Consider the following 21720-nt stretch of genomic DNA (forward strand, 5'->3'; position numbering starts at 1 on the left):
GTTTTAAAAACTTTTTTTAAAGACTTTTCCAGACAGCGGTATACCTTGAAAATACCTTGAAATACCATGTATTGTGGCCCCTAGCATGCCTAGCACAATGCCTAGCATGCACAGTCCAAGAAAAACTTATTGTTGCAGTTATAATTTTGGCAACAACCAAAAATACATTTTTGAGTCATTATTATTTATTTATTTTATGCCAAAAATCATTAGAATATTAATCAAAGGTAGTGTTCCATAAACAATTTTGGTACATTCCTTCCATTAATATTTCAAACTTATTTTTTTGATTAGTGATATGCCTTGCTAAGAATATACTTTTTACAAATTTACAGACAATTGTCTCAATACTTAGAACTGTCAGTTTCCAGATTACTATCTCAACCAAACATTGTCCTATCCTAACAACCCATACATCAACAGAAATCTCATTTGTTCGTTCTGTACTTGATGTACAAATTTCTTTTAGAGTAATAGACGAGCCCCCAAATTCTGTTACGTTACCCTTAACTCTGTCTAGGGGGACACAGGAACGCAACAGAATATTAGTGGAGTTTTGTGTGTGTGTGTCAGCAATGAGGTCACATGAGCAACTTCTCAAAGGACTAAACAACAAAGAAAATGCAACTTGAATAAAGATTAATAATATTTATTAAAGGATTAAGGGAGGGTTCCAAAAGAAAAAAAGGCTTCAGGAGGGGGTTCAAGCCAAACATTCTCTAACTCAGAGAAAGGGAAGAACTGAATAATCTATCAAAGAAAAGAAAAATACATCAAAAATACTCTCACTCCCTTACGAACTTAAACAGGAGAAAATGGTTACAAAAAGAAAAATGTCACCCCCTCCCTACTAACCCAATCCCAAATTAACAGAATAAAGAGTGGATAACAAAGTAGTATCGAAAAACAAAAATTAACTTGCAATCAAAAAGAGTTCGAGGCAAAAGCTATTTCAGATGATCAACAGAACTTAAATTAAAGCTCCTAATTAACAAATGATGCTTAAAGAATCAAACTAAATATATATTTATAAAGCCTCACAAAAACAAAGCCTCCACACACACACACAAAAACACACTATTCTAGTGGAGAACTGCTGCTTAAATGCCCACTGCTTTTCTTGTCCTCCAATCACGGAGCAGTTCATAAGTGGCAGCAGGTGATGGTCATTAGCTAAGAAAGAAATCAGAGAAAGAAAAAAGAAAAATACAAAACAGAAACAAATACTTCCTGGGACGTAACATCAAAATATTGACACTAATGACTGTTTTCAGTTCACATATAGAAAAAATGTTCATGATGAATCACATAGGCTGTTGATAGAGCTCAACGTGAACTAAATTTTAAATACCTCTTTCAATTTATCCAGAGAAATGCCAGGCGAGCTCACACCCAGAAAATCTGACTCGGGCAAACACAGCAGACAAAAAGAGGACTCCACATCCAGCGTCAAGGACAAAGCTGACGACGCCAACCAGGAATCCTCTGAGAAAGAAACCAAGACAATAAAAACCAAAGAGCAGGGTCAAGAGGAGGGAATTCAGCTGGAGGAGGGAACTGATGGCATTGTGGTCAAGACGCAGGAGGAAGAGGAGAAGGTAGAGGAAGAGGACAAGCAGGAAGAGCGGGAGGAAGTGCAGGAAGAGCAGGAAAAGATGGAGGTAGACTTCTGCCAATGTCAAATTTCTTTGTTGCAATTAATTGTTGAAGCTTTTATCAAGGTATGAAAAGTTATGAAAGTACATAAGTTATGAAAAAGGTCACTTTAACAGGTATGAAAAAACATATACTATTGAAATGCCCTATTTTTAATGTTACTAGACAACAATTTTTGCTCTATGATCAATCTTTATACACCACTACGAATACTTATGTTCCTTTTTGTGAATATCGGGTCATTGTGAACAGAGTTTAGTGCCTCATTCACACTAGCAGCGACTTTGTAGGTGTCTGTCGCTCTGGGTGGCGATTGAAACCGGGGGTCGCCTAGTTAACGTTTACAGTGATATTCACAGAGAGCGAATGAGTTTACATGCCGCTGAAAGTTAACATTGTTCAGAGAAAACACTAAATATACATTTAATCATTATATAAAACGCTTATTTACTAAGATGATTAAGAAGAAAGTGTGTTCTATATCATGGCGGTTATTTATCTGCTGCAAACGCAGGTCTGTGTAGGTCTACAGCACAGAGAATACAACTGGTCAATGCAGGAGCTGAGAGAGCTCTGCTGGTGCTCCTATTGGCTGTCGCTCAAGAAAGTCGCTCTTCATTTGCTTAAAGTTGAAGCATTCTCAACTTTGTCGCGTCACTCGACACGCACACCTTGTCGCCAACGGCCGCTGTCACTTGCGTACACGGTGGTTGACGGGAGTCGTTCTCCATTAAAACGAACAGTCGCTCGTCACTCTCCGTTGAAGTGAACGGTCGCTCGTCGATTTCCGTTGAAATGAATGGTTGCTCATCGTGTGTACGAGGCTTACGTTTTCACTCATTTGGTGCTAATACAAATACTCATTTTGGTAATAATACAAACTTAATATTCTTTAAAACCACTCTAAAAGTTTAAAAATGCAGTATGTAAGTTTGGCACCCAGTGGTTGAACTTGGTATTGCACACCTGGTTCTAAGCAAGCGCAGGTTGCCAGATTGACGACAAAATAACAGCAGTGTGCCTGACTGTCAAGCCTAAAGGCTGATTTAAGTCTGCTTTAAACCACGTTATTTATAAAAGCAGCGGTACGCGATAGAAGGAATATTTTCCATAATAAAAGGAGTTTTTGTTCTAACCAACACCTGAAATTTCGATTTTAGAAACTGCTTCTATTTCTCACAAGTGAACAAAAAAAACTGACAATGATCACCTCATGTGCTTTATTCAGTGTTAAATGCTAATAATGTGAGTATGAATGCCATTTTACATGACATTTATTGCCATATACTGAAAGCAGCAGCAGATAGTTCACCTTAGATTCTGAAAATAAAATAAACTGTTTGAAATGGAACTTCAATGCAAGCCAACACATATCAGTGATTCAGCATGTACATTTAATAATGTCAAAGAGGTTTAATATGTATTAATTAGATTATGAACCTTACCAATTCACGAGTGAGTGCCCCTATTGTGTGCTTCTGAATGGCTGTATTTAAATTTTTGTCATGTTTCATCTGGTGCAAACAGCTAAATTGCTTATCACTGCAAATCTCCTCACGTAGCGTGTTGTTAGGACAAGGGGTTACAATGTAACCTGCTCACCTAATGTTTACATTCATAATATTTAATATTATTTGCTAATTAATAACCACCTCATGTGGAACTCTTGAATCTGCTTCTCATTTGGGAGTCTGCTACTGTCCACCGGAGGTCACATGTCGGTCGCGGATGTGTACTTTGAGAGCCTTCCTGACTGAATTAATCAAATACGCCGTTTTCCACTGAGGCAACCCGGGGTGCTGAAATTTAATTGGTTAAACTGGCATTGGGCAGGTTAAAAGACCAAAACAAAGACGTTCTAGTACATAACACACATTTTTAAAGCTGAATATCTGACTTCAGCCTTGTTTTTCAGATAAACAAAATGTTCAATTAGCATGTTTCTTAAATATCTGCAAACATATTATGGTATTTTTATGCTTTAGAAGAGTCAAAATTTACATACAGCACCTTTAAAAAATGAGTTATTAATCATAGTGCACTCAAAAAATGATTTTTGCTGCTTGTTCAAACTACTTATTTAAAATGAGCTGAATCATGACAGTTCTTTAGTTTTTTATTTTGGATAACTTTAATTGTTTTATGTTCAATCAACTTAAATTTGTAAAAAAAACACACAATTAAGATATTTTAATCGATTTATATTTGGCCATCAAGGAATTTTGTGGAACCCAGCAATATTTTTCAGTATGTTCGTGTTTCTAATATATTGAATCTCTGCATATGTCTAGGTGGAGGAGGAGGATGTGAAGGAAGAAGAGGAGTTGGAGGTGACTGAGGAGCTGGAGGTGACTGAGGAGCCTTCAGTAGCCCAGGAGGAGAACAGAGACCAGGAGTCAGAGCACAATCTAGAAGAAGAGGTCAGTCTGAACACAAATGGCGTGTATCAGTTTTTGTCTCCAAACGTTATTTAAGGGCCCGTGAAGTGCTTTAAAATGTGTATTTTTATTCGATGTTTGACGTAATCTCAACCTAAACACAAAGAGAGGGTGGGACATAGAGCTCCTCCCCTTTTTAAAAAACAGCCAATAGTGTCTTGCTTTATCACCGCTCTGCCAGCGAGAGTGGTTGAGCTCAAGCGCATTAAATGTGAAGCATCTTGAAGGGGGCGGGGCATGTCAGATACTAGAGAGCATTTGATTGGTCAGGATTTGACTTACATGAAACTGAAGTATGAGGTGACATGAAAAATACCGTTGATCCATTTAGGAGGAAGTGACGAACTGCAAGCTTTACATGTTTATACAAGTTTTATATCTTCTTAATGCGAATATTGTCACTGTTTTGGAGCACACTAGCTTATAGATATCTTAAAACTTACAATACTGATACTAACATCTAAAAACTCCCTTTGAATTTCATGGGACCTTTAATGTGCTAAACCAAATATAAGTAAGGTAAGTATAGGTTAATCCTAAATCTGTAATTACAGCAGATCTTTACTTTTATCCAAAGCGACTTACAAATACTCACAAGTAATACATGCCATTTACATAGAGGTAGAGCGAAAGGTTTTTAGTGCACATGGAAAAAAATAAATGGCTTCTTGAAAAAAATACATAAACATTCATTTTGATCTGGTTTGACTAAGACATTGTGTGTGTCTTTTTTAATCTGTCCTACTTTTTTAGGACGATATGGAATTTCCAGAAAACATAGAAGATTTTGTTACATTAGATGAACTGGACAACACTGCAGGAGGAGATTCAGCTTTAGGTAAAACAGCGAACTGCTCCTGATATCTGCCAAATTTGAGAAATTCTACCAGAAGTGTTTTTAATAAATTAGTTACATGCATGAATCGTTCACAGTATGATCACTAATGCTGCATCTCGTTTTGCCTACTTATAATACATCCTAAAAGTATGTACTTTGTGAAGAAAAAGTAAATGCATTGAACATGTCACTTTTTTTTCCTGGGAATGTTTCTTAAGGAGCTGTTGACATGGATTGAACCAGATTTTGGTAAAAACCCGAACAATACTAACATAATTAAACAAAACAAAAAAATCAAAAAAATTAGTTCTGTTTAATAACAATGAAATGACACAAGGAGAAAGTGGTGAACTACTGAAACGTATTTAATACTTTATATAAAAGTCTTTTTTGGTGATGGCAGCTTAAAGACGCCTCTCATATGGAGAATGAAGTCACATGTATTGCTCAGGTGTGAGTTTCTCAGACTTCATCAGAGTGTAAAAATCTTCATGGTTCTGTGGGTCTCGTCTATCAAATCTGAGCTTTAATTTGTATTTTCTATTGGATTCAAGTCAGGTGATTGGTTAGGCCATTCTACATTTTGATTTTCTTTCTCTGAAAGCATCTGGGAGTTTCCTTGGCTGTGTTTTGGATCATTGTCTTCCTGAAATGCCCACCCTGGTTTCATCTTTATCCTCCTGATAATGTAGATGTTAGATTGAAGCAGCTAATGTTCATTTACACCGAGGATGGGCAGAGGGTTGCTGAATAATACTGAGAGATTTCAGATGCTGTCTGGGCTTTCCATGCCTTTCTAAACCTCCCTTTCTTCATGTGTTCATTTTATTACGCATAACTTCACATAACGTTTTCATATGTCATGGGTTTCTTTGGTTGTTACCAACATCCAGTGAAAATGTCAACAGCAACTGATGCTGTGTTCACACCAGACGCGGCACGTGTGGATAAATCTCGCGTGAACATTTTGAGTTTACTCGCTTCATTCGCGTGTCAAATTCACTTTACAATAGAAGCAGATTCGCGTGATGGGCATGGGATTTCTGTCTGCCCGGTGACTTTAGCATCATTGCTAAATGGCTAACATGAATTTTATTGAGAGACTAGCTATTTATGTGCTTTAGGAAGGCTGATAAACAGCATTGATTCATTTGGATCTGTGTCTGAGTTCACTAGATCCATTCAGAGCTGCACCCAGCTCTGTGAGTTCATCAACTCCTCCAGAAACTGTACCTGGACGATGGAGGCTTTCAGCAGTACTTCCGACTGAGTCGAGCCCAGTTTAATGAACTGGTGTTGGCAGAAGGATTTCCCCCGGGACACCAACAACATGCGCTAATCACGTCCCTACACGAGAAAGCTCCTGATAGGTTAACGCGACGCGATGTCCGCTGAAGTTCAGATTTTCCAACTTGAGCGATTTACGCGTAACGCGATATGTACGTGTCAATCGCACAAAGCGCTCAGTTTGCACCGCTTCACACGAATTGTGTCTTTCACGCTGCCTCATTTGCGCGTATCACGCCGCAGGATGTCTATTCGCGCCTTAGCATTGACCTTAACATGTAAATCACTCGTGATTGACAACGCATCTGCTGTGAACGCAGCATGTTTTCAGCGAAAAATGGTGGCGTGTGCAGTGTTCTCAATTATAGTAACATGAATTTATTGTCACTAATGGTAACAGTGTTATAATGGAGGTAATTCATTTGATTACTCATTTCTAAAAAAAATATTGTCGTTAGTAACGCTGTTTATTTATAGTGCCGTTATTCCCACTGGTTATCAAAGACTCTATATTGTACTCTTTCCATGTGCGTTATTTGAGTGAGACAAGTCAACCATGTCTTAAATTGCGGGATATAATTCGATTTCCACAGCTTTAGAATAACACTGTTAGCAATAGTTATTCCATAAATAATAGTGCTTTATATGGACGCACAATACGAATTGTATTTTTGAACACCATTTCTGCAGATAGTATGCAGATTGGGATGCAGCATCATATTCATTAATATAGTTTTTTATTTATCAGTATCTAATCACTCTTTAAATCCAAATGACTCTTGCCACAATTAGCGTAAATCTTACAATAACCCTTTTTTTTGTTTGTTTCAGATTCATCTGAGCCACAGGTAAGCATTACATCTCTCATTTACCATGCTCTAAAGGCACAGTTCACCCAAAACTGAATATTTTGTCATCATTAACTTGTTTCAAACCTTTATGAGTTTCTTTCTTCTGTCGAACACCAAGGACGATATTTTGATGAAAGCTGGAAACTTGTATCCATTAACTCCCATAGTATTTGTTTGTTTACTATGGAAGTGAATAGGTTTCTAACAACTTTTCGTAATATCTTCTTTTAAGTTCAATAGAAAAAGGAAACTCTTAAAACTATGAAGCCACTTCAGAGTGAATGATGAGTAAATGTTCATTTTTGGGTGAACTATCCCTTTGATTGCTGCATTAATGTATGTATTTCCAGAATTATTAATAGCAGTGTTTTCCTGTGCACAGGATGGTAAGGTAGTGGTCATATGGCCCATAAAGAAAGGCCCGACAGAGACGATGAGGGAGCTGATCAGTAATCTTTCTGATCTTTGTGAACCCTTCGGCGGCCTTGTGAGATATACCTTGTCTATAATCAAACAACAGGTCAGTGATGTCCTTCTAGATGGAGCATTCATATACACTTTATTCAGTCACACTTTCTTTTAAGGCACTATTAACACACTATTAACTATGACTTTTAGCTTAGTAAAGTAGTAATTGCTGCTTATTAATAATTAATAAACTAGTAGCTGGGTGGGATTAGGGATGCAGAATATAAGTTATCAGGTTTTTAGCCATGCTCCTACACAAGATTTTTTATTTATTAGAGTGATCATACAGTTTCAAGTTGTGATTTTAGATATTTCTTGTGTGTCTGTGTGTTTGTGTTTTGTAGGCCATGCTTGAACTGGAAACAGTTGAAAAAGCCCAGGAAATGTTGAAGTTCTACAAAAGTCATAAGGCGATGATAAATGGCAGACCGGTGTCTGTTAGCATGTGCCTTGCCATGACAACAATTGAGGTAAAGAAAAATACACAAATTACTTGCAGTTTAGGAGTGCTCACATTGTTTCAGTCATTATATTATTGATAGTGATAGTTAAATAATGTATCATTTGATTTCTCCACTGAACACAGAGGTAGATGTTTGAGGGTGCTTTCACACCTGTGAATCGGTTCATTTGTTCCGAAACAGGGATTAAAATTTTTACAATGTTGTTCTTGGTACGGTTCTCTTTCATACACAAAGTTTCTAAATGGACCAAAAGAGCTTAAACAAGCATGCACGTAAACTCTCCTCACATAAGTCAGAGTTTCAGGGTTTATTCTGCAGAGTCCCGCTAAGCTGTCATGCGTCTTTATTTTAATTTATGATGATGAGCAATAAAGACAATATAAGCGAAAAGCTGCGCTTCCATTTTGAATGGTGACACCCACAAACATCGTCACCAAGTTTAAATCAGAGGTAAGACTTTCTCATACATAGCAGTTGGCTTATGCATTATATTGTTTACATTATAGAAAGAAATAACAGATTAACTAAGACTGCAATTCGGTCAATTTTCCTTACAGATAAACAGCTCTTGTTAATTGTTACCATGCTTTCACTTTCGTATTGTACATGAAACGCACATTTACCGGTAGGAATGACACATTTACTGGTAGGTGCAGAGAATAGTGTCAAACAGCCATGTGTATATGGAATATCCTGTCGCAAAACTCGGCAAAATCCAACATTACGGTAATAGTTTGATTAAGGTGTTTACATTTAATAATGCGACTAAAATCGGCATACTCCACATGTCTTAATTTGATTTCTCTTTAGTTTGATTATGACTTTAGTTGGATTAAATTAATCAAAAATCGCTGTTTACATTATAGAAAGAAATAACAGATAAACTAAGACTGCAGTTCGGTCAATTTTTCTAACGAATAAACAGCTCTCGTTAATAGTTACCATGCTTTCACTTTCGTATTGTACATGAAACGCACATTTACCGGTAGGAATGACCTCCAGCCCTACTCATAATTTTCTCTTCATATAGCTGTGATATAGCCGGGCTCAGATCGTATGGCTTTCTCACTACAATCGATCCGCTCCCGAGTTCGTTTCAATCGAGCCGAGACCACCTCATTCAGGCGATCTCGGACCGATTGATTTGGCGCGGATCACAGCGCGATTGCTGGATTCACATATGCCAAACGAACCGCGCTAACTGTGCAAACGAGACAGTTTCTGAAACAAAAGTCTAGTTGTGAAAGCACCCTAAGAGAATATTACATCAATATGTTTTATTTTTAAGCTTTTTTTTCTGTGAATGTGTTCAATTTCTGTTTGCTTTGCCATTGTGGGTAAACGACTACGTTTACATGGACATCAGAAATCAAATTATTTGCCTTAATCCGAATAAGACAATAATATGATTAAGGTTTTTACATGAGTTGCTTTTTGAAGGTTCCTTTCATGATCCCGTTTTACATGTGTAATATCACACAACGAATGGGAGAAAACTTCCCGATGCAGGTGTCTGTGGTCCTTTACTGACTCGGTAGGTGCAGAGAATAGTGTCAAACAGCCATGTGTATATGGAATATACGCAAAACTCTGCAAAAAGTCCAACATTACAGTAATAGTTTGATTAAGGTGTTTACATTTAATAATGCGACTAAGATCGGCATACTCCACATGTCTTAATTTGAGTTCTGTTTAGTTTTATTATGACTTTAGTTAGATTAAATTAATTAAAAATCGCTGTTTATATGGTGGACTCTTAGTCAGAGTATTGTTTTAATCGTATTAAAATCGGATTATTGGTGTCCAAGTAAACGTACTCAATGACAAGGAATAACAAATGGAAGTAAACAGTCAAACTAGATGAAAATAATATGATTAAAAAATACGTTTGCAACATCAAGCAGCATATCGAGCTGTATTGTATTTTTTTCAAATTTTTCAAAGTGATGTTTAACAGCAAGGACCTTTTTCACATTATTCATTCATTTTCTTTTGGGCTTAGTCCCTTTATTAATCTGGGGTCGCCACAGCGGAATGAACTGCCAACTTATCCAGCACGTTTTACGCAGCGGATGCCCTTCTTGCCGCAACCCATCACTGGGAAACATCCACACACATTCATTCACACACATACACTACGGACAATTAAGCCTACCCAATTCACCTATAGCGCATGTGTTTGGACTGTGGGGGAAACCATGCGAACACGGGGAGAACATGTAAATTCCACACAGAAATGCCAACTGACCCAGCCGATCCTCAAACCAGCGACCTTCTTGCTTTCAGGCAAACGTGCTACCCACTGTGCCACTGCATTGCCACGTTTTTCACATTATTTCCTATTATTTTATTTTTTCTTCTGGGGAAAATCTTATTTCTTTTAGTTTGACTGCAATAAAAACAGTTTTACATTTAATTAAGGTCAATATTATTAGCCTAACATGCATAGTTATAACCTAATTAACATAGTTAGGCCTTTAAATTGCACTTTAAGCTAAATACTAGTATCTTGTAAAATGTTATATATTGTCATCATGGCAATGCACAGTATATTGTATATACAAGAACTAGGAAGTGTGGAATAAAATGTATAATTAAAAGGAGAATAAAATAATGATTATTTTTTATACAGATATACTTAAAGTACCCCCATTTAGACCAATCAGAGAAGCTTAGAGATGTTTGAACTACACTTTGGGGAAAATGCTGCTATGTATATTATGGGAAAACTAAAGTATTTTTATCTCTTGAATGGATGTAAACCAATAGGAGACATCAAAATAAAGATCTTGAATAGCATAATAGGGCAGCGCATAGGGCTTGCTATGCCATTTGAGAGAGTAAATAGTGACTTAATTTTCATTAGTTCTGCAAACTGTTACTTCGGTTATATTTGTAGCCAGGGCACAAAATTAATCTAAAATAGTGTTTTTTTTAACTTTCGTTTTATTTTTAGGTCCCTAGTGGAAGAACCGTTTTCATGGGCAATCTGCCCAACAAGTGGTACATGCGGCAGAAATACAAACAAACAACCCTTTTGAGAATGGCCAAGCGATATGGAAACCTGACTGGTTTCTGTCTGAACAGACATCAAGGGATGGTATGTATACTCACATTTATTTCTCATTAGTTTGTGAATATATATTTATACAGTTGAAGTCAAAATGAAGTCCCAAATAATGTTTAACAGAGCAAGGAATGTTTCACAGTATTTCCTATAATATTTTTTCTTCTGGAGAAAGTCTTACTTGTTTTATTTCGTCTAGAATAAAAGCAGTTTTTAATTTTTTGAGATAACATTTTAAGGTCAATATTATTAGCCTCCTTAAGTAATATTTTTTACAAACTTTTCAGCCTGCAACCCCCAAAATAACAATGCCAGTGACTCACGACCCCTCAATATTCTCTGAGGTGGTTATAAATATATAAACCTCGCACATATTAGTGCACACATACTAAGTCTATTCATCGTTTAATTTTGGAGAATGCCACTCTGAGACCATTCTCGATGGCACATATTCATTTTTAATGCATGTGAGGTGTCAGAACTTGTAACCTGGTGCCATAAAATCAATGTGCTGCATCTGATACAATTTGCTGTGTCTTTAATATAATGTAATCACCCCTGGAGTTCCTAGAACATCGAATGGCTGGTGGCTTTTTATTTGCATGTTTTTATTTAATGTTCATTATTAACATGTTAACAATGTTACCTTTAACTACTATTATGTTCTTCAGTAGGTTATGGATAAAATATTGTTATTCTAATAGTTTAATAAAATGAATTTGATTTTGGAAATCGACAAGGGAACCCCTCTCATTGTCCTGCGATTAACCCAGTTAAGCCTTTAAATGTCACTTTAAGCTAAATACTAGTATCTTGAAAAATATCCAGTCAAATGTTGTGTACTGTCATCATGGCAAAGATAAAATAAATCAGTTATTAGAAATGAGTTATTAAAACTATTATGTTTAGAAATGTGTTGAAAAAATCTTCTTTTCATTTAACAGAAATTGGGGAAAAATATAAATAGAGCTAATAATTTTGACTTTAACTGTATATGAGTAAATAAAAAGTAAAAAATGCTGGGATGATGTGTATAAAAACTTCAGATGCTTTCCAGCATGTGATGAGATTTGGAATAAATAAACACTTGCTCCAAAATATTTCAATTTTGTCTTTGTTTTTCTTGTCGCCCTTCGCATTCCTGCAGTGTTATGTGCAGTTTGACAGTTCGGAGTCTGCTGAACATATGGTTGCGCAGTACAGACGACGGCGTCGCAGCTTTTCAGTGTTTGGCCAAATACTGAACGTTGCTATTTGCAAGATAGGAGACTCTCAGATTCAGTGGTGGGTAATTACGTCTCGTTCATTTCATCATGTTTTCATTAAAACGGTCACTAATTGAGTTTATGTGCACTATGGGAAAATGCATCAAAGTATTTAGTAGTATTAAAAATTCTGGCATATCACTGTTTTCAGAGTAAAGTGCAAAATACTGGCCTTTTTCCTTATTGAGTCCTTGTAAGATGGAGTTTAGGGCCCGTTTACACTAATACGTTTTAGTTTTAACATGGCGTTTTAGAATGAAAGCGATCTACGTCCACATGGAGTTTCATCTAGTGTTTCTGAAAAGATCTCCATACACACTACACTGCTAATAATGCACATCACATGACCACACACACTCCCCAGGCAGTCAGCGGGTGCTTTGAGCACACCTCCCCCGTGCACGTTGGACAGTTCACTTAGAATCTTCTGCTGGATTTCATCTCACTCTAGTTGTTAAACGTGATATTTAATTCATCTTGTCTCTATCTAATGGCCTTTGGTCTTTTGAATCTATTACTTGTTCCCAGGTAACGTGTTTTGACTGCAAAGATAGGTTAATATATTAATTTATGTAACCGCACTGATACTGCTTATTTGACTGATTGCTTGCCTATATTGTAGCCTATAAACTTATTTTTCTTTGTACTTTAATTATGGCCATTATTGACTGTTAAAACTGATATTCAGAAAAAGAGAAAGGGTATGTTTCGTATTTTTCACTGAAAATGAAAAGAGGCAGTTATGTTATAGGCTCCGTTTTGTTGTAAATATGCATACAGTAAAGATGACGGTCATATAAATATGTAGCTACACTATGCCTTAACATCTTTGGTGTCTGTTAAGTTGTTAATATCAAAATGAAAATAGGCAGTTCCTCATTTTATTGTTAAGATAGTGTAAGAACGAAGCCAGGGTGATGTGAATGATGTTATAAGTCCATTTGAAGATTTACCCGACGTGTCCTTGGGAGTTTGTTTTCCATATCAAACTTGCAAAGTCTGAACTTACAATGAGAGGATGCAGGACTGAACTGTGTGCACTAGCCTAATATTGAGGGAAAATCCCCAATCAGACAGGCGAATGTCTGCAGCCACGCCTTCGTTTTCAGATGTCTCCGTTGTCCCCCGTCCACACTGACACGGAGCAGCAGCGTTTTAAAAACAAAACGACCTTTTCAGCGTTTTCAAAAGCCTAAGTAAATTGTTCGGTGCATATGGAGAGAAAGGTGTTTCTTTTATTTGTTGTAAACATTTATTTGTTCCCACCTTTAACAAAACACTTTAGACTAGCAAGGTTATCATTTTTGCCCATTTCCGCCAAAATAAATAAACAGATGAAATAAAGTAAAATTGCAACAGAAATAGATAAAAAAATATATAATAAAGCAAAATAAAATTTAATTAAAAATAAACTTGTTGTAGAATTGTATACATTTAAATTAGACAATATAAATTGTAAAAATAATTCAAATAAATAAATAAATACTTACGTGATATTACAGATCAATGTCAATGTCAATTTTATTTCTATAGCACTATTTAACACAACCTGAGGTTGACCAATGTGCTGCACAGTACAAATCAAAACAGATAAAAACAAATGTATATATAAAATTATTGCTAAAACAGACACTTTTCACTGATAAAATGCCAAATCAAAGAGATAAGTTTTTAACCTAGATTTAAAAACAGACAGGGATGAAACAGATCTGATACAGAGGGGCAGAGGATTCCACAACCTAGGACCAGCTACTGCAAAAGCACGGTCACCTCTGCATTTCAGCCTCGACTTAGGTATGAATAACAGTCTCTGGTTAGATGACCGAAGAGACCGACCAGGCTGATGCTCAATTAAAATGTCTGACAGATAAGAAGGTGCCAGGCCATTTAGAGATTTAAAAACTAAGAGCAGCATTTTAAAAGTGACTCGATAGTGCACGGGCAGCCAGTGCAATCATCAATTATCTGACATGTTTATAGTGGTCTTCTACATACATATGAAACCAAACAGTAATCGTGATCGCATTTAATCCTATTTCTTTATATAAATCAGGTAAAGGGGAGAGTCTTTATGTGATCATAGGTTGCCAGGTCTTTATTCATTATTTAATTTTCTCTAATTTCAAATAGATCTGCGCAGTGGGTAGCGCTGTCGCCTCACAGCAAGAAGGTCGCTGGTTCAAGCCTTGGCTGGGCCAGTTGGCATTTCTGTTTGGAGTATGCATGTTCTCCCCGTGTTTGCGTGGGTCTCCTCCGAGTGCTCCGGTTTCTCCCACAATTCCAAAGACAGTACAGGTGAATTGGGCAAGCTAAATTACCTGTAGTTTATGTGTGTGAATGAGTGTGTATGGATGTTTCCCAGTGATGGGTTGCAGCTGGAAGGGCATCCTCTGCGTAAAACATATGCTGGATAAGCTGGTGTTTTTTTTCCCGATGTAATGACCCCAGAATAATAAAGGGGCTACGCCGAAAAGAAAATGAATGAGTGAATGTGCTTTTCTTGAACTCTAGCGCTACAAGATATACAATAACAAATGAGCCAGTCGTTAATACTGTGATTTGATACGTTAAATTAAAATAAAGTGTTCCCCAATATTTATATACAATTGTAAAGTAAACCCGTCACCCTCCTAGTGCATTGAACCCCATCTCTACTAAAATAGTGGAAAGGAAATACAGATTTGCTCTGTGATTACAGGAGGGACCCTGTCACTGAAGAAGAGACCACCAAAAACAGCGGCCCGGAGCAAGACTCTGAGGAGAAAGAGTCAAAAGATAATGGCCAAACAACTAAACAGAGCACTGATAGAAATGGCAAGGCAAGCAAGAGGGGCGCAAAACAGGTGAACAACACATCATTGGACACTTTCTAATAAATCTATTCTCATGATCATGAAGATATTATGATCTAAAGTGTCATGCATAAAGGGTTAATTCACCCTGAAATGAAAATTCGGTTATTAATTGCTCACCCTCATGTGGTTTTAATCCAACGAGGGCTTTGTTCATCCTCAGAACACAAATGAAGATATTTTAGATGAAATCCTGGAGCTCTCTCATCCTCCATAAACAGCTAGCAAAGTCCAGAAATGGAAACCAGACATTGTTAAAACAGTCCATGTCACTTCAGTGGTTGAACTGTAATCATATTAAGCTACAAGAACACATTTGTGCAACAAAAAACAAAGTGCACACCTATATATTTTGCATCAGATCAGGGTGTGTGTTTACTAATGGTGCTAGCATATTGCGTTGCTGACTACATTGGTAATATGTCATTGTGAAGATTTAAACAAAGTTGTTTTTACAATATTTTTTGGTGCACAAAATTGTTCTTGGAGCTTCGTATGATTATAGTAGAACCACTAAAGTCACATGAAAGCTTTTTGGTTGCTTTTTATACTTTGAACATCCTAGAGAGAGCTCCAGGATTTCATCTAAAATATCTTAAATTGGGTTTGACGATGAACGAAGGTCTCTGGTGATAGGAAAAACATAATGGCGAGTAATTAATAGCAGAATTAGGCTCAACTAATCCTTTAAAATCCAGAGAATTTACATGTTATTGGTTGAGTTGAGAGAAAAGGAAAGCAAACATATTTATTATCTGTTTCAATACTTCTTTTAAAAAATAATAAAAAAAGAGAAAATGTGTGTTTACAGAATCAGCAAAGTCCTTTACCGGAGTGTGAAGGTGTTGGTGGAGATCCAGCTTCTGAAATAATAAGTGAAGAGGATTGTCATGAGGAAAAAACCCCATTGGAGCCTTACCAACCTGACCAGACTTTTGGTATGTCCTGTCCCATCATTCAAAGCATGCATGCCAAAATAAACAAAACTACTCCTACAGTCAAAATAACAGTAGACTTTACTTACATTATGATCAAATTGGCTGTTAAGATTATTATTAAGATTGCAGTGCTTTAACACTCTAGAATTTTTTTATATTTTAAAGACCTCCAAAGCAGATTTTTTACACTGAGAGCCCTTTATTGGATGTTTTTAAAATTAGTTTAAGAATTTTAAGTTATTTATCATATATCGAACTGAAAGATCCTTTGTTTTTAATGTCATTTTTTATAAGTCATTATAAAGTTGTTGTTATTATTATGAGTTATATGGCAATAAATACATAAATAAACAAACCACAATCCTTTGACTATTAGGACAGCCATAGCAGTCATTCTGACTGTTCATATATTGTTTTCATAGATAGATGGACAGACAGACAGACAGATGTACGGCCGGATGGACAGACGGATAGATAGATAGATAGATAGACAGACAGACAGACAGACAGACAGACAGACAGACAGATAGATAGATAGATAGATAGATAGATAGACAGATAGACAGGTAGACATAGACAGATAGATAGATAGATAGATAGATAGATAGATAGATAGATAGATAGATAGATAGATAGATAGATAGATAGATAGATAGATAGATAGATAGATAGATAGATAGATAGATAGATAGATAGATAGATAGATAGATAGATAGATAGATCTGCTGTGTAAAACATATGACGGTATAGTTGGCAGTTCCTTTCGCTGTGGTGACCCCTGATAAATAAGGGACTAAGACGATGGAAAATGGATGAATGATAGTTTAAAATATGTATGCAAGTGGGCTGAAATTGAGTGTTTATGTAAGTTTAGGTAAAACTAAATCCTGTCTCAGAAAACACTCCTCTGCCTTGTTTATTTCAGGTGTGAACTACGTCATCCCGGTGACTGGTTTCTTCTGCAAACTGTGTAACATGTTCTACACTGATGAGAATAAAGCAAAATCAGAGCACTGCCGCAGCCTTGACCACTACAACAACCTCAAGGTGACCACAGCACACTTACAGCAGTCATTATAATATGTTAATGTGCCACTTTTGGCCACAGATTAGCTTAATTGTTGGCCTGTTTAGCAGAGATTACCATGAATCAAACAATATATACACTCACTGGCCACTTTATTAGGTACACCTGTCTAACTGCTTGTTAACTCAAATTTCTAATCAGCCAATCACATGGCAGCATTTAGGCATGTAGACATGGTCAAGACAATCGGCTGCAGTTCAAACCGAGCATCAGAATGGGGAAGAAAGGGGATTTAAGTGACTTTGAACGTGGCATGGTTGTTGGTGCCAGACGTGCTGGTCTGAATATTTCAGAAACTGCTGATCTACTGGGATTTTCACGCACAACCATCTCTAGGGTTTACAGAGAAGGGTCTGAGAAAGAAAAAATATCCAGCGAGCGGCAGTTCTGTGGGCGCAAATGCCTTGTTGATGCCAGAGGAGAATGGCCAGACTGGTTCCAGCTGATAGAAAGGCAACAATAACTCAAATAAGCACTCGTTACAAGCGAGGTCTGGAGACAAGCATCTCTGAATTCACAACACGTCCAACCTTGAGGCAGATGGGCTACAGCAGCAGAAGACCACACCGGGTGCCACTCCTGTCAGCTAAGAACCTTTGGGATGTGGTGGAACGAGAGATTCACATCTTGGATGTGCAGCTGACAAATCTGCAGCAACTGTGTGATGCCATCATGTCAATATGGAGCAAAATCTCTAAGGAATATTTCCAGTACCTTGGTGATTCTAAGGATTAAGGCAGTTCTGACGGCAAAAGGGGGTCCAACCCGGTACTAGTAAGGTGTACCTAATAAAGTGGCCAGTGAGTGTATATAAGCCTTAAAATGTACAAAAGAACACACATTATGCAACACTTAATATTTAACAACAGCAGTTGTAGTCTATATTTTCAAGCTTTGAATATCTGCAACATGTCGTCCTGGTTTTGTGAATGAATCAATGTATATTTTTTGGTTTGGTTTCCAGCTTAAACATGCCGTAGAGGAACAGCCAGACGGTCAGCCAGATGGCGAGTGAAGAAAAAAGTGAAAATCAAGAAGACAAAGACATCGTACTTTTGATTCATTACGTTTTCTTTTATTGTTTTCATTCCAGTTTAGCTTCCATACTCTTTCTGTTTTTTATGTTTTGTTTTTTTGAAAGTGCTACAAGAGTAAATGTGTGTGTGAGAGCGAGCGTGAGAGAGATGCGTGTGAAGAAGAACATGAAGTCATTGTGATGATTTAGATGTGTTTTTAGTAAGCAGAAAGAACATGTATATCAGCTCAAGGAGAGTGTTATGCTAAACTCTTCAAATAAACTCCATTTTGTTTACTGTTAGCTTTGTTTACTGTCACCTGTGTCAAGGTAAGTAAGAGCTAATAGTCACGCTCGTGAATATATATATGTGTGTGTGTGTGTACATTTACCCTGACATCATAAACACTGATCACCATCTAAAAAAACAGGCTAAAATTCACCAATATTGGAATAATCTGAAATGAAATTAGCCTCAAAATTAGTCATAAATGCGTGTTTTCTTGTAATAAAACAGAATATTATTAATAGACCTATCAAGATATCTATTTTTGGCCGTATGATACTAAAATATATTACGATAAACATTATTATTGTTATTTTAAGACCATTTTATGCCATTATATAATGACAGAATGACAATATAATACGATTACAATGCAAGTACACTCTTCCAAAGAACACATCATATTTTATTCTTAAGAATATTTCATGTATTATAGTCATTCTAGCAGTTTAATAATCAGGCATTGGAATCAGAATGTCAAAACGCATATTCTTAATAAATAATAATAAATGTTAACAAAAAAGTGCAAGGTAAAAAGTAACAGAGGCTGCAATATCTACTATCAGATCTATTTTCAGTCATCAGACACCCACATGAAAATAGACAATCAGCTAAAATGTTGCTAGAATCAGTTTTTTACGGTGGCTGAGAGAGCTTAACATGCTGCAATTTAAGAAAACACATGAAATAACAAAAAAAACGCCAGCAAATTAAGACAAGATCTTCACACGTGCTGCAAATCTTCACAACTCAAACACATTTTTAAAAATCGTGCTGCGTTTTCACACAATGCAAACAGTTTACGAAAACACTTTACATTTTCTCCAAACACTTTTAAATATCCTGGAACACAATGGAAATGTTTCAAGAGGACCCTAAAACGTGACGCACCCGGCTATTTAGGTTATGGTTATTTTGGCTAATAAAATACAAAAGATCATGATGTTAAAATAAACAAAAAACATCACGCTCCCCTTGAAACATTTCCCTTGTGTTCCGATGTTTTTGCCAGTGTGAGAAAATGTAGTGCATTTTATTAAATTGTTTGCGTTGTGAGAAAATGCAGCGCGTTTTTTATCTGTTTGCGTTATGAGAAAATGCAGCACATGTACTGTCTAACGGATGAAAATCTTAATTTTCTGGCGTTTTTTGTAATTGCACGTGTCTTCTTAAATTGCAGCGCGTTAAGCTCTCTCAGCAACTGTAGTTTTTATGTGTAGGTATATATATATATATATATATATATATATATATATATATATATATATATATATATATATATATATATATATATATATATATATATATGTATATGTATATATATATGAATATACACATATATATACATATATATATGTATATATATATGTATATACACATATATATACATATATATATGTATATATATATGTATATATATATATATATATATGTATATGTATATATGTATATGTATATGTGTGTATATGTATATGTATATGTGTATATATGTATATGTGTATATATGTGCATGTATGTATATATATATATGTATGTATATATATATATATATATATATATATATATATATATATATGTGTGTGTATGTGCGTGTGTGTGTGTGTGTGTGTGTGTGTATATATGTGCGTGTGTGTGTGTATATATGTGCGTGTGTGTGTGTATATATGTGCATATGTGTGTGTATATATGTGCATATATGTGTGTGTATATATGTGCATATATGTGTGTGTATATATGTGCATATATGTGTGTGTATATATGTGCATATATGTGTGTGTATATATGTGCATATGTGTGTGTATATATGTGCATATGTGTGTGTATATATGTGCATATGTGTGTGTATATATGTGCATATGTGTGTGTATATATGTGCATATATGTGTGTATATATGTGCATATATATATATATATATATATATATATATATATATATATATATATATATATATATATATATATATATATATATATATATATATATATAGCCTCACCAAAAATGATTGAGCTCATGTCCAAGTGCGAGAAGTTGATATATTAATTATTGTACAGGCCTATTTACTAATTACTTTTAAAAATAAGTGAATGATAAACAATTTTGCTTAAATGAAGGCACGTTTGTGAATACAGCGATACTTTTTTTTATGGAAATGTATCATTAGTGCCCAAAAAAATGAAAGGAAGATAAATTAAATTCTATAAACAAAATTTGTTTTCCTCAAACTGCAATTGAATATTAATTATAGACCATAAAGATTGACTAATTTCATTCCAGTTCTCCAACTGTTGATCCAACTTGAGTGATCCAACTGTTCAAATCTATAAAGAATTTAATTTTAACATAAATTTGATATAAAAATAAGCTTTAAACGTAAAAAGTGTTATACAACTGCATTCCTTTTTTCTAACAAATACTGTAGATTAAATAGATTTCAAACCAAACCACAAACATAAGAAGAAACACTAAATTTAGGCCTAACCCCAATTCTGTTTTTTTTTACCCCTACTGCTTCCCCTTGGCCCTTGAAACAGAGTTGAAGGGGAAGGGCTTCAAATTAACCATAAGAAATGAGACAGCACTACAACACCCACACATGTCACACACGATCACGACTGCTGTAGTTATTCCAGTTGCGCTCTTTTTTGGAATTTATTATCAGGAAATCCCAGAAGGCAAAGATATCATGTAATCATAACGATATACTGTGGCAATAAGATCGTAACTATACTGCGCGTTTACACCCTGGCCATATTCATCTATGTCAGGGGTGTCAAACTCATTTCAGCTCAGGGACCACATGGAGGAAAATCTATTCCCAAGTGGGCCAGACCGGTAAAATCATGGTATATATAACTTAAAAACAACAATTTCAGATTGTTTTTTTTGTTTTACTACCTGCCGTGAGCTTGTGTTGTCCTCAGGCTCCAGCTTTATGTTTTATGTTGTCATGTTTTTTAAAAAACCATACATTTGCCTGTGTATAATCTATAATATTACTAATTCCTGTATAGTAGTCCAACAACATATTTCACTCGATAAATACCCTGTCAGAAAAGTCTAGTGGCTGGGAATGAGCTTTTCACAGTGTCTGCTATAACGTGAATGTTGTGTTCCTGTGTTTACATATGGGTGTTAACATAAAGCAGGAGCCTGAGGGCAACACGATCTCAGGGCAGTTCGTAACTTTTTGATTAATGGCTAATTCAT

The 21720-nt window shown here is 35.8% G+C and overlaps 1 protein-coding gene across 1 annotated transcript in view; it reads left to right on the forward strand.

Moving 5' to 3' along the window:
* zgc:152816 (uncharacterized protein LOC777712 homolog) overlaps positions 1-18529 on the forward strand; it is a 36542-nt gene extending 18013 nt beyond the window's left edge. Inside the window, exons 9-20 of the mRNA XM_056458798.1 lie at positions 1370-1661; positions 3948-4076; positions 4848-4932; positions 7051-7067; positions 7453-7590; positions 7883-8008; positions 10959-11102; positions 12217-12353; positions 15033-15177; positions 15998-16124; positions 17050-17171; positions 18176-18529. Of these exons, the coding sequence (XP_056314773.1) occupies positions 1370-1661; positions 3948-4076; positions 4848-4932; positions 7051-7067; positions 7453-7590; positions 7883-8008; positions 10959-11102; positions 12217-12353; positions 15033-15177; positions 15998-16124; positions 17050-17171; positions 18176-18226 (1513 nt within the window). The 3' untranslated portion in view covers positions 18227-18529. The remainder of the gene's footprint in view (positions 1-1369; positions 1662-3947; positions 4077-4847; positions 4933-7050; positions 7068-7452; positions 7591-7882; positions 8009-10958; positions 11103-12216; positions 12354-15032; positions 15178-15997; positions 16125-17049; positions 17172-18175) is intronic.
* The last annotated feature ends 3191 nt before the right edge of the window (positions 18530-21720 follow it).

This window comes from Danio aesculapii, chromosome 5 (genome assembly GCF_903798145.1).
Source record: "Danio aesculapii chromosome 5, fDanAes4.1, whole genome shotgun sequence".
NCBI lineage: Eukaryota > Metazoa > Chordata > Actinopteri > Cypriniformes > Danionidae > Danio > Danio aesculapii.